Source organism: Atta colombica, unplaced genomic scaffold (assembly GCF_001594045.1).
Source record: "Atta colombica isolate Treedump-2 unplaced genomic scaffold, Acol1.0 scaffold163, whole genome shotgun sequence".
NCBI classification, from domain to species: Eukaryota; Metazoa; Arthropoda; class Insecta; order Hymenoptera; family Formicidae; genus Atta; species Atta colombica.
The window spans coordinates 2,557,303-2,570,578 of NW_017259254.1; the positions used below are offsets into that span (position 1 = coordinate 2,557,303).

The following is a 13,276-nucleotide window of genomic DNA, read 5'->3' on the forward strand; positions in this document are numbered from 1 at the left end:
GATGCTTTCTGATAAAAAAATTAAAAAATATTTGATAATCTATGCTCACAATATCGACAACTGTGGAAAAATTTTGAAATCCGCAATAAATCCTATCAAAATCCATTATCAAAAAACGGAAGTAAGAATCCGTGGATATACTACTGCGACATTAATTGATAAGAAAAGAAATTGGTATGTACTTAGTAGTGGATTCAAGTTTCACTCGCTGTATAGAATGTTAATCGACTCTCCATCATTTATCTTATCAAGTAATAAGTGTACGACTTTAATTACGGAACTTATTTAGAAAAGCAGCCTTCGCTACTTTAAATTAATGACCACGATCAAACTAGCTCATTACATATCGGCGAGATTAACTAGGTTGCAGATGTCAAGAAAAAAATAATTATCGCTATTACACTTGCCTTTCCTCCTGCTATTTTAATTTTCGCACGATGCTTAGTCGGTTGTGAAGATCTGTCAGCTAGTGAAACGTTCAAAGTAAATCCCAGCAGGCGGCGCCACGAGATTAGCCGATCGACTTACCGATCATAGAGAGAGCTCTAACGATTTAAAGCGATTTATTGATAATTGTTGATTAAATTGTTGATTAAAAGTTTCAGACTATTTTATATAATTGATAAATTATTTCAAAATATAAAAAAATAAATATTTATAAATAGGTAAATATACGTTTAATATTAGATGTATAATAAAGAAATACAAAGAGAAATCTGTTATCGACTGAGTAGAAAAGACGAGTTAGATTGTAATCAAGTAGATAATATAGTGATCTGTTGTACATTGTGGATAATACATAATATAATAATTTGAAACAAATGAAAAACTGATTTAATATTTAAAAATAATCAGTTTAAAAAATATATATTTGTAAAATTATTCTTCTATTTTAGAAAATGTCAAGTGCAAACATTTAAAAAAATAATATATATAACAAATTCTTTCATATTATTTTAGTACTCTAAACAACAAAACAATATATAAAACCTATATGCGTGTTTTCTGCTAGATTGCTTGCGTTTTAATAAATTGCTGGAAATTCTACTATCTATGTGGCGCAATGATAATTAATAACAATGATAATTAATAAATAACCGGACATATAAAGAGTCATCTCAAAAAATATAGATACTTGATTTCCACAAAATAACCGGCTAGAAATAAATCCGTTCAAGCGAATTTTATCCTTAATCCTATGATTTTAATTTGCACAAACATTCTGCGGGAATGAATGCATAGCTAAAATGAATATCTCTATCGTTTTGCACCATTCTCTCTATTCTGCAAGACCATGCTTTCTGACCATATTAAGTCTACAGGTGCGAAAGGAATAATCATTTTCGTCTTCCTCTTTTTCGGCGTCGTCTCGACTCCTTCCGTGTTATTTCTTCATTTCGCTGGCAGATAAATAAAAAAAGGAGGAAGTGTGCACACTTGGCAGGGGTCTTTGCAGTCCGCGCCTGTCACAAAGGAATCTTTTATTATCTCGCACTTATTGCAACCACCTTTCGAGTCCTCCGCGACAGAATTTCTTTCGCATCGAAGCGTGACGGGCGGCTCAATAGGTCGCGAAAAAAGTGAAATCTTCTCTTAGGAGAGCAACTCGATTCCTCTTGGGGCTCTCCTTTCGATTCCATTAACTGCTATGGGACAATCAACGTTACTTACCATCGACGTGAAGTAAAACTTCTCGAATTCCCGTTCGTGAAGACGTGCCGACGTCAAATTCGTCGCTATATGTTGTGCGTGCTTCGACAGAATATCTTCGCCTTTCTTACAAAGCCACGATAATACCTGCAAAAAAATCGAACATAGTTATATTAATTTTGATTCGTAAAACGTTATTGATGTAGGCAATTAAGATCATCAACTATCATAAGAAATTTAATAGAAAATTTTTTAATTAAATTAGAGAGAACAATTACATATTTTATGTGTAAGTTATTGATAAAAACTGATTTTAATAAACTTTTAAGAACATAAAAATATATATTTCAAATATTTAAAAGTCTCTTTTTTATTTTTGTCATTTTGACATTAACTTTGGAAATAAAAGTGATAAAGCTGTGAAACATTGTTGTTAATTATTGTTACTCTATCTTTCAAATATAATCGCTTCAATGTTTCTTCTTCTTAATGAGCTATCGAATAAGTCGCAAGACCATATACGTAAAATGATGCTTTAAAACGTAACCGGTTTTAAAAGGAACGAAGACATAATTTATACCGGACGTAACAATTATCTTGTATTCTCTCTCAAATCCGCAACTTTTCCTTCAAGATTGATATTTAGGAGGCATAAGATATATTTGGAAATTTCTATGTAAGCGTTCGTAGCTTTATGGATCTAAATAATAAATCTATTATTATCAGTTATAAATCTTTCAAAAATGTCAAAAAATTCAATTTTCTCTATGTTACATCCGCAAAAATTTGGATTTTTCTTATTAAAATAAACTTAATATTCTTTTTTATATCATTTTAGTTCCATAAAATTAGTTGATGTCTTTTAATTAACGTAAATTAAATAGGTCTTATAGACAAGTAACTATGTTACAGATTTAAGCGTCACTCCCGGATTATTAATAACTACACGTGTACATTATTGTATTATTGTAATATTGTAATATTGTAATATTATTAATATCGAATACAATAGCATTGTTAATGCTAAAATCGGATAGAAAAATCTCCTAACAATAAGCGGATTTGCACCGAACAACCGTTAAAACGCAAGTCCATTCTCGAAAAACAGTGCGGATAGCTTCAGCTGATATTATAAAAATGTCGATGTTTAGTAAAGCCAGATAATGAGTGATTGCTGCGCATCCAAATTCGCTGGATAATTAAAGCTCTCTGGCATGGCTGTCTCTAACTTCGCAGTCAGTGGGAATTATTTACAGCAATATCACTCAGTAATATTACACACGGGATACGTAAATATGTTCTCAAGAATATGTTGCTCCATTTCGATCATAAATACAATAGATGTAACAAGACAATCGAACTCGCACAAATCGACGACTCATTAGTCACGTCTTATATAATTCCTCCCTGCAAGAAGATCTCTACCAATGTTCACGATATTCTTTGTTATGCAATCATAGTCTTCATTATGACATAACGATCAAACGACAGAAATGATCTTTTGATAATGATCGGTCCATGTCGAACGCGTGCTCTCGCTCGATATTGCCACATTTGCCGTCATGCTCCAGAACTCTCAAACAAACGATGGACGTATCGCTCGGGGAATTATTACTTATGACTTATGATGACTTAATGCTCGCTCTGATCAAAGCATTAATCGTCGTTAATTTTAGATATATATTTCTGCCGTTGGACGACGGTTATAAAGAAAAAGATTGAAAAATGTAACTCCTAATATCTCCAAAACGTCAAAATATATTATGTACATGTATCTCAATTAGACATTAGTGAACAGAAAAAATTGAAGAAAAAAAAACAGGAAATTTATATAAAACAAGTTCTCAAAAGCGACAACTGTAATTTGCAGCAACGTAGATCCTGAAACTAGATCTAAATCGAGATATTCTAAATAGCTATCTTACTTATTGTTACTTTCTATTATACAAAATAAAAAATCGATCCAATAAAAAATTCGGATCGAGGAAATAAGATAAAATCGATTTCCTGATCAATTTATCGATTTCTTTTTTCTTTTTCCTAATCAAAGATTAGTCTCTGCATAATCTGACTTATAATACGATCTCTGATAGCTCGATGTCACCCTCCGTCATAGTCTTGTATCTGTCGCGATCATTTTATCTGTCACATACATGCTGTCAAGAACCAAAGCATGTTTCTTAGGAAGGAATTTACGACGACGCGCACATCGAAGAGCTTGCTGATAATTAGATCGCTTCTACGTACATTGCGCGTGATAAATGACTAATCTTACCACAACGAGTGGAAAATATGCGAGGATAATTAACAACAGCAGCCGGAGGAGAATGCGCCGGTAAGGAAAGTGGAGACAAGCAAGGGAAAATGTTGAGAGGAAAAGAAAGAAAAAAAAAAAGAAAAAAGAGTTCTGTCATGATATTGTCTGATAGTGTTTAAAATTATAAGCTTAAAATACACAAAGTTTTGTATAACAAGAACATTATCAATTTCAAACATTATCCAAAAATTACTTATAATTTGTTTTTATCAAAAAAACAAATTGTGTGAATTTTTGCTTAAGTCGCCGATTTTCGCAATTTCAGAATGCTTCTCGTAAAAAATACAAATAATAAGAAAGACTTAATTATGATGTATCGAGAGATTTATATCTAAGAATACATTAATTTCGTTTTTGACAATAACAAGAGTTTTAATGTTGGCAGCCCTCAGATATGTTCAAAAAATTTATATAATTGAGCAGTCAACATTAATTCTCGACAACAAATCATTTGGATCAAAGCAAAAATTTTCTAAACTATTCTACATCTGTACAATTGATACTGAGGATCTAAATTGTAGATAAGAAAACTTGGAGCCTTTTTGTATTAATCGCGTAGATTTATTTGCATTTTATACTTCAAATAGGACTCTTTAAAAATTTAGATTTAGTTTCATACTAATAGTAGTTGAGGATTAAAAATCTCGTTGTTAAAAAAATAATTAGTGAGTCCCAAGATACAACATGTCTCAAGACACTCCTCCTCTATTGTACATTATTAAGATGTATATTATTTAAATTATTTAAAAGTACACCGCATGAAAGATTATGTTTGAGATGAAATGAAGACAAACGCAGAATGTTCGCTGATATTTGTAGATATAAGACAAGAATTGTATACACATGAGTATCAGAAGCGAGGAGGAAGGGGACTCCGCCTCTGCAAAGAAGGTGGACCTCTTGAAGGAGCATGATTGGACTCGAGGAGAAATGGAAACCGCTTCGATCATAAGCAAACCACGGTTTATTTAGGTCACTGGGCCGCGTTAGGTGAGCCGCCGATCGAATGTCGTGCATACAACTCTGTACAACACGCGGATCCTTCGAGTGTGCAAACCGCTTGTCTGTGGAATGGTAATGTAGGAGCGGACAGCGAATTTCGCGTATCGCCTTTGATCGCGTACGATTTATCTCACGCATAGATCGCGCCCGAGAATCACGCACACCGTTGCGATTTCTAGGTAAATATGCGAAGAACGGATATGCGGATGTTCATTGTACAGATTAGAGAATGGTATTTATGTCTCGTGCAATGTCTCGTCCACTTAAACGCTCGAACGTTGGATTTCGCTAAACGCACGCGACGATAAGACATATAAAAGACATATAAAATATAAGCCATATTCTTATTTTCTAATAAACAGTTTTCTAATAGAAATATTATTCAATAAAAGAATATAGAATTTCATTTTTAAAACAGTAAGAACAAGAGATACATGATGAGACATTACATGATAAAGGATAAAGTATACTGTCCAATGGTAGTAAATCATTTACAGAAAAGAATAATTACGGCACAGAAACTTTGTATTTTTTTTTACTAGATGTGCCGATGTGTCAGACAAGTACCGGTCGTTTTTGCAACTTCTCAACTCCGAACGTTGAGTTATCGATTGGTCGGGGAGGCAAACGTGGGAAATGAAAGTTAAATCACGCGCTAACTAATGTACACACTTCGCACAGGCCATAAAAAGATTATAATATATCATCATCCGGGAATTATATGCATTAAAAACCGCCGGTATTTAAAGCGGGCGTACGAATATTTCATGCGCGACGCCGGAACGTGATGCTTAACCCAATTACGAATTTTTCTCCATCTCGAGAGCGAAGAGAACCCGTCGTCATGTCATTTCGTATCGAAAGTATATATCGGTTATCGAGCAGCGCGTGAAGCACGTGGGAAGTAAAAACTAAACCGCCGTGTAAAAGCGACGTGCGTCTCGTTGTAAAATTAACGCTGTATAAATCATCGTGCCAATGTTGCATTCATCGACATTAGTGAAGGCTCACTCCCGACGTCTTGCATTCCGTAACCGTAAGAATCATAAGACCATAAGAAGCGAGACATGCGATGAGTATCTCGTTATCATCGTATTTTCCTCCCCTTCTTCCTGATTCTCCCTTGATCCTCTTGGAAATACTTGTATGCGATTTTTTTCTAAGCTGCTGGTTTACCATAATTGCAACATCTCTGACAACATTGCTTGACACGAATGAAAGTACAATGTAGAATTTTGAATAGTACCAATGTATCCATACGAAATGAACTTTCAAAAGATTCTACAGACTCGTGAGATTATAAATATTCACACAGCGGAAAGTATTACAAGAACCAAGACCTTTTGCCATCCATTTAATGCTAAATTCTCACTTTGTGGTGAACATGGTTCTGAATACCGACTGCGGAGTTGTCGGTGTAAAGTGGAAAAAATCACGTGTTCGCGCGCACTAAAAAAAGTCACTTGCATTGATTTGAATATCGTTAAGAGATTCGATACGCCACTCGGCTATTACTACCGAAACGATTCTCGTAAGATGCAACACTGAGTCTCGTACCATCCCGTTAAGGGAAAGATACACGGAAACCTCTTCGATCATAAGCAGACCTTAGGTTATACGGGTCACTGGGCCGTGCTAAGTGAACGACGATCAAATACCGTAAACACGTGTGCGCACGTATAGCGTGTATACGTGTATACGTATGCGTGAGTGTGTGTATGAGGTGAGTCAGGTGCGAGCGTGCAAACGAACGTTGCACCGCCGCCGCAGCCATCTCCTCCTGCTCCTCCATCTTCTCTTCCTCGTAGCATGCAGCGATCTCACGCGTCGCGACCTCGACGTGGACCGCGTGCGTTTTATCTCACCTCCACACGCCAAAGCGTGCAAACTCGCGCGCGAGCGTGCACGCCTAACGGGCGATAGGTATTTAGGTTCCGTCATTGCGCGCGGCTCTCTACCAAGACGCTTCCGCATCTGCGGCGCATCTTCTCACGCGCGCGTGGACCGCGCGATCGCTTATCGGTTATGGAAAACGCAGTGTGTTCGATACTTCGAACCGCGGTGGTGTCGTTATGACTCCGCCGACTACAACACCGGCCAATTACCGATACGTGTACGTTTGGAGGAAAAAATGACGCGGACCGCAAGTACGTGGGAGTGGGTGACGTTCAACCACCTGGTCTACAATATATATGCATAGGAGAGTGGAATAGGTTGAATAGCCTTTCGGATAAATCGTCGCTTGACGCACGAAAAGGCGTATCTCGACAGTGATTATTTGATTGGAGAACCGTTTGAGAAACTTGAGCGCTGTATACAAAGAAAGAGATACATCTAATTTACTCTTTAACATTCTATAAATAGGAAGAAATCAAATGAATTCAATCATACATGATGAATACCTGAAGATATATCTATTAAAAGATTAAATATCTAATTTTAAAAAATTAAAATAAATTCATACAAAGTCTATCAATTTTTAAATCATTACAAATCAATATATATATATATATATATATATGCTTCGCACAATTATTTGTAAGATTATTTATATGAAGATATTTGAACATAGTTTTATGTTAATAAAAATTTGTCCACTCTAAAAGTAAAATATTTATTCTATAAAAAAATTTTCATTAAAAATACCAATTATATAAATATGAAATATGAATATCACGAAATCTCGGTTGAATTAGATATCCACACGGAGAAAAATATTTGGTTGAACTAAAATTCTAGTAGATTTAACCAGAATTTTGAATCGTTCATTTTCTAGAATCCAGTTAATGCAATAATTTTTCTCCGTTCGTAAAGTATTCTTCATTACGAATTTTATTATCTCACGTATCAATAAAAAAGATATTGTTATCGCGTCGAATAGTCATAAGTATTTCTATATCTCGCTAATTATCTGAGCGTACACGCGAAAGCAAACCGTGCATGCAGGAACTAATTTGATCGAAAGTATCCCGAGTTTTTGCCGCGGAGATGCTTTTATTCGGACGAATATTTCGAGAGCGAGACGATTCTCTGCGCTTCTTCCTCTCATCTCGCGATGAAGACCTTCGTCGCGGTAACGATGTACCTTCCTGAAACCTGCGTTTTATGACACCGCTTCGTTTGAGTTTCGGGACGCGAGCCTCGTTTTATCGTCCCAGATTCGCGGCGGCACGACTTGTCGGCGAACGAAAGGAAAGAGGACGACGAACCAGGAACACGATCGCTTAGCTCCGAGGGCTACCGAGACCCGAATTTTTATTCGCGATGACAGAACTATCCGCGCCGGTTCACATGCTACTTTCTTACGGCCGATCATATGCGTTACGAATTAACACATCGCGCTTAATGCATACGATTGGCACGTATGAATTCCTGAAACGATCGTAAACTGAAATGCTTCGGCGGCACTCTGTTAACAACTTGAATGGACACGCAGACAGATTGCGTTCGGCAGACATATGTACGACCTGTTAAAGCGCAAAATGCATAACTTTAACGAAGAAGTCAGACAATTTAACAATTCGAAGGATGATTCATCGAATCATCGAGTTCGACGTATGGTTAATTTGAATTTTCGAGGTGCCCAAGACTGATTAAAAAACGAATGGCGCGGTCGCCGATTTGTCGACAGAGAGACTCACCGCCGGTATTCAAGGCACGATTAATTGAAAGTTTCACCCTCGACGAGTAGCTTCACAATTTATCTTCGTCCGCGTGACGCATGCGTATTCTTACTGAATGCGGCACGAATATTCGACGAGATGCCTTTCAACCGCGATCTAACGAGCAAAATTAACACCTAATTTTCAGCTGCACAACTGAAAGTGTTAGGTATATACATAATCAATTAACCCGTGAAGGTTCAGAATGCCTAACTGTTTACGACAGACACTAGTTCAAGCTTCAGATAACTGGAATCAACATCGATATAGTCATACAGATTATTTATTGTCATACATGGAGAATAACGACAATGAATATTGAAACAAAATGATAAGTAAAAAGCCACAAATATATAAACACAAATTTGTGCCAAATTATTTATACATTGTATCATTAAAGCTTAACTTTTTGTCTGCAATCTGAATCTTTTTTGTTCAGTCCAAATCTTTTGCTGCTCATTTTGAAAATGTGGAAAAATTCAGAATTACTTTTCAACACTACTATTACATTATCAAATAGTTTTCTTAATTATTTTAGGAGGAATCATACTCACTTTTATTTCGAATAAATTTCAGAATGAATTTTTCTTTTTCCCAAGAAAGATTCAAATCCTCATAAAACGAGAATTAATTATAAGATCAAATGTTTTACAGTCAATTAGTAAAATCACACTAATAAATATGACTATGATAAAGCAATTGATGTAGCTAAAACGTTTCCCAGAAAATTTATCAGGAGAGAACTTTATAATATCAAGGCGCCCCGTGGAGTTAGAAAGGATTGATTGTCAATAAAGAACAATCGAGAGAAGCGAGGCGCCATTTGAGAGGAACTGTACAGTGTGAGGTTCGACGTGAGATTTATTCGTTCGATCATTTTTCGCGCTTTGACGTTGATACCATCTCACTATGGGACAAGCGGTTTGTTTCTCCGATCCGTACGCCGCGAATCCGGCTAGGATTAATGGCTCGATGCGGTCGATCGTCGGTGCCGCCCACGCGAGAATCCGCGATTCGCTATCATTCAAAGTTTGATTTCCGTTTCGCGCGACGTATGTCCTGTCAATTGAACCATAACGTAAAATGCATGTGGACGATTGTCGATATGATCAATTTTGATTGATGTAGTAATTAGATAGAAGTCAAATCATTGCAACAGATATTACAAACGATGGATGAGGAGAAAAAGAAAATATAAAATATTACATCTTATTCTAACAATATAATTTTGATATATAATATGTAATCCTTCTGAAAAATAAGAGAAAGATATCATACAAGTATAACGTCACATATTTTATAAAAAATTTATGCAATCTTTTTCATATCAATATAAAAATTATCAATAAAAATGGTTATTAGTAAAAATCTATTGCAGAAATAATCTGATTGCATTAATTAGAATTTTGGATAAATCAGAATTTGTTGGTTGAATCACAATTTTAAGTAAGATTATCATAATTCTAATTGATATAATCATATTCTTTTGGTTCGTTCATTTTCAACTAAAAATTTGTCTTACAATTAGTCCAATATTCAATGTAGAAACTTTCCAAATGTAAAATTCAATATTTAATATAAAAAAGTTAAAAATTGGAGGTGCTACAAAAGTTATTAATCTTGAAATATTATTCCGTTATATTGATGTTTAAAGTCCATTTAAAATACCAAGTCATATTTTAAAAGAACAATATAATAATTTTATGACGATAGTTGCCATGTCACATATGTCCGTCATATATCAATGAACGGTAACTGTTAATCATTTTCTTGTGACCTGCATCGTACTCTGAGTCAGTCCTTGAGGAACTCGGAAGATCGAATCGTTTGGCGTATTGAATTCCCTGATGCCGCACAAGCGCGTGCTGTCAAGTTGAACGCAAACTTGACAGCACGCTATCAGTCAACAGGGAGACACTGAGAGACGAAATGTGGGAACATCGTGAGATGAGATTTATCGGTAAGTATCGGTCGTGAATAAAATCTGAAGCGGAGATATCGCGTGCACATCAGCGAATATGATACTTTTGTCTGAAGATTGATTCGCCAGAGACTTAATTCTAAGCGTCGCGTAATATAAATCGGCGAATATAAATCGCGAGTCAATGATTGAATGTGTTCGCCGATCGTTGGTCATCGGAGGAGACAAATTGGAATACTTTATATTCATGAGCTATTTGAGATTTTTAGAGACCGTTAAGGGCGCAACACACACTGCGAGATTATTTCGTGCAACCGCGGTTTAAAAGACTCATGTAGATTTAAAAGCTAAGAACCAAAATTCGTCTGGATGGCTGGTAGCTGGAGATATTGATGGTAGGGCCGGTATGTATGTATGTCATGCGCGCAATCAACGTCTCAATGAATAATCGCACCGCCAAAGGCTGCTCTTACCACGGTCTCTCATCCACCTTCTTGTCGCAGAAAAGATGAGACTGCAAACGAGACACGACACGATGATACACTCCGATATACAATTCAGAGTGAGGAAAAAATCTACCAAAGATAATAATCGGATGAAGAAAGAGTGATAGCTTCTAAAATCTCGTAGTCTGTCTTACTAATTTTCTAAATTAATTGCTTGCACATAGGATAATAATTATCGTGATAAGGATAATTATATATTGATAATTATATATTGAAAGAGACAAACTCTATACACACGCGAAAATTAAAAGCAAAATATATTGACATTTACGTTGAAGCTATTATTATACGAATGAAAACTGTTACTTGAGATCATCTTACAGAATATGCATGCTTGATGCTAATTTCTCCCAGCAACTATAACTCTTCAATTTGCATAAACATTGATGAAAGCAGACATTACGATCTGGGTGAATTATAGTTATGGTATTGACTATCGGTTTATGCGTGCGAGAAAATAATGTTTTTGTTATAATCATTAACGCTTAGGAAGTGAAACGCTCAGTGTGTGGCAACTAGTTAAAGCTTTTATTACTATACTATAATACTAGTATGAGTCTGCATAATATAAGGATCATGGGCTGCAGCATTACGTAGTCCGATAAAAATCTGACAACACCATATTGCTTTCAATTTATGATCTTATTTAAAATGGCGCTCGTTAAATGCTCGGAATATTTGTATCACGTATTTGTATCACCTAACATTTCTCTTCAAATTTACAATTCAAGTTACGGAATGTAAGAAGCACAGTAATTTTAATCACGTCAAAAATCATCACTGCAATAGTCCTCAAAGATTAATATACACACGTTGCATAAAAATTAATAAAATTTAAACGAAGTTCCGTATTTAACATTCATTTATAATGAATATTATATACATGCCTCGTAAATTTAAATTACTTTTGGCATAAATATTTTTGATTGCAAAATATTAAATCCCCGCATAATACCGCAAAACATTTTCAGATCTGTATATTATGCGTATATTATTAAATTTTCATATAATAGATTATATCGCAGGAAATAGAACTTGATAAACTTATCAGCAGAATCTACAATAATTGAATCTATGAATAGCTAATAATTAATTAATCTATACGTCATCATACAATGATGATTCCTACATGGAAAAGACAATTTTGATAAAGTATCTAAAAATCTAGATACAGAATCTAGATACAGAGTTAGATACAGATCTTGATAATAATTTGTTGATCATTATAAAATAATTACGTAGAAAACTTAAGTATGATGAGCAATGCCGCTAAAAGTTTCGACATTCTAGCAATCAGTTTGAGCGTTGTAGATAATTATTTAATAGTTCCATTAAAATTACTTTTAAATTTGTATCTAATTAAAATTTTAGACATTTTAGCAAAACCTTATCTGTAATAATGCGGAATTACGGGACAGATGAGTACTCCTCCGTAAATAGATCGGTACGAGATGCTCAAGACAAATGTCATTCCGATGCAGACGGGCACGCAAATGCATCGAGGATCTCGTTGCAGGTGTGTTGCCGATTGGTCGGTATCACCCCGAGTTAAACAGCAAAATAAGAACAAGCCGGCGCAGTGTGCCAAGAAATGCTTGGCATGTACCAAGAAGAAGTGCACGAAATAATGAGGACACAATTTATTCCTAATAAGAAGATACGTATCATATTTTATGAGCAGATTTCTCGTTTCCGCACCATATACAACGTCCTTTGCCATAAACCCATTGCGCGGGAATATAGTCTTGACCATTAAAAGGCGCGAATGTCTTAACGAGCGGATCCATAAGGACAACACAATTTTTAGATTCTCGATGCTTCGTGATCGTATAACAAAGTTCCTTTATTTTTGCAATCTACCTTTGCGGTAATAAAGACGGATATACGCGCAGTATATCTTGCAAGATATTTAATTTTTCTCTTAAAGTAATTGAATCCTAATTAGAGAGGCTCTGAAGTGGGAGAGAATTAAATACGTCCAAGCACATTTTATTCAAGCACAAAGAAGTATCTAATCGTTCCCAATTCTAAAAAAATCAAGAAATAAAAGAATGAAAATACGATTCGCTGAACTTAGAAACTTAGATAAAACGAGCTTCCTTTAATTGTGCTATTAAACTTCCGGTATCAGCGAGTCCATCAGGACTATCTACTCCAATGATATCCCGACTCTACTACCGAGTTCATGTCTATCGATGGAAGTGATTCAAACGAAGAA

The 13,276-nt window shown here is 35.3% G+C and overlaps 1 protein-coding gene across 1 annotated transcript in view; it reads right to left on the reverse strand.

Moving 5' to 3' along the window:
• Nucleotides 1–1,329: 1,329 nt before the first annotated feature.
• Nucleotides 1,330–13,276, reverse strand: part of LOC108686058 — a 229,839-nt gene continuing 217,892 nt past the window's right edge. Inside the window, exons 12-13 of the mRNA XM_018191122.1 lie at nucleotides 1,672–1,797; nucleotides 1,330–1,463 (exon numbers count right to left, since the gene is read on the reverse strand). Of these exons, the coding sequence (XP_018046611.1) occupies nucleotides 1,338–1,463; nucleotides 1,672–1,797 (252 nt within the window). The 3' untranslated portion in view covers nucleotides 1,330–1,337. The remainder of the gene's footprint in view (nucleotides 1,464–1,671; nucleotides 1,798–13,276) is intronic.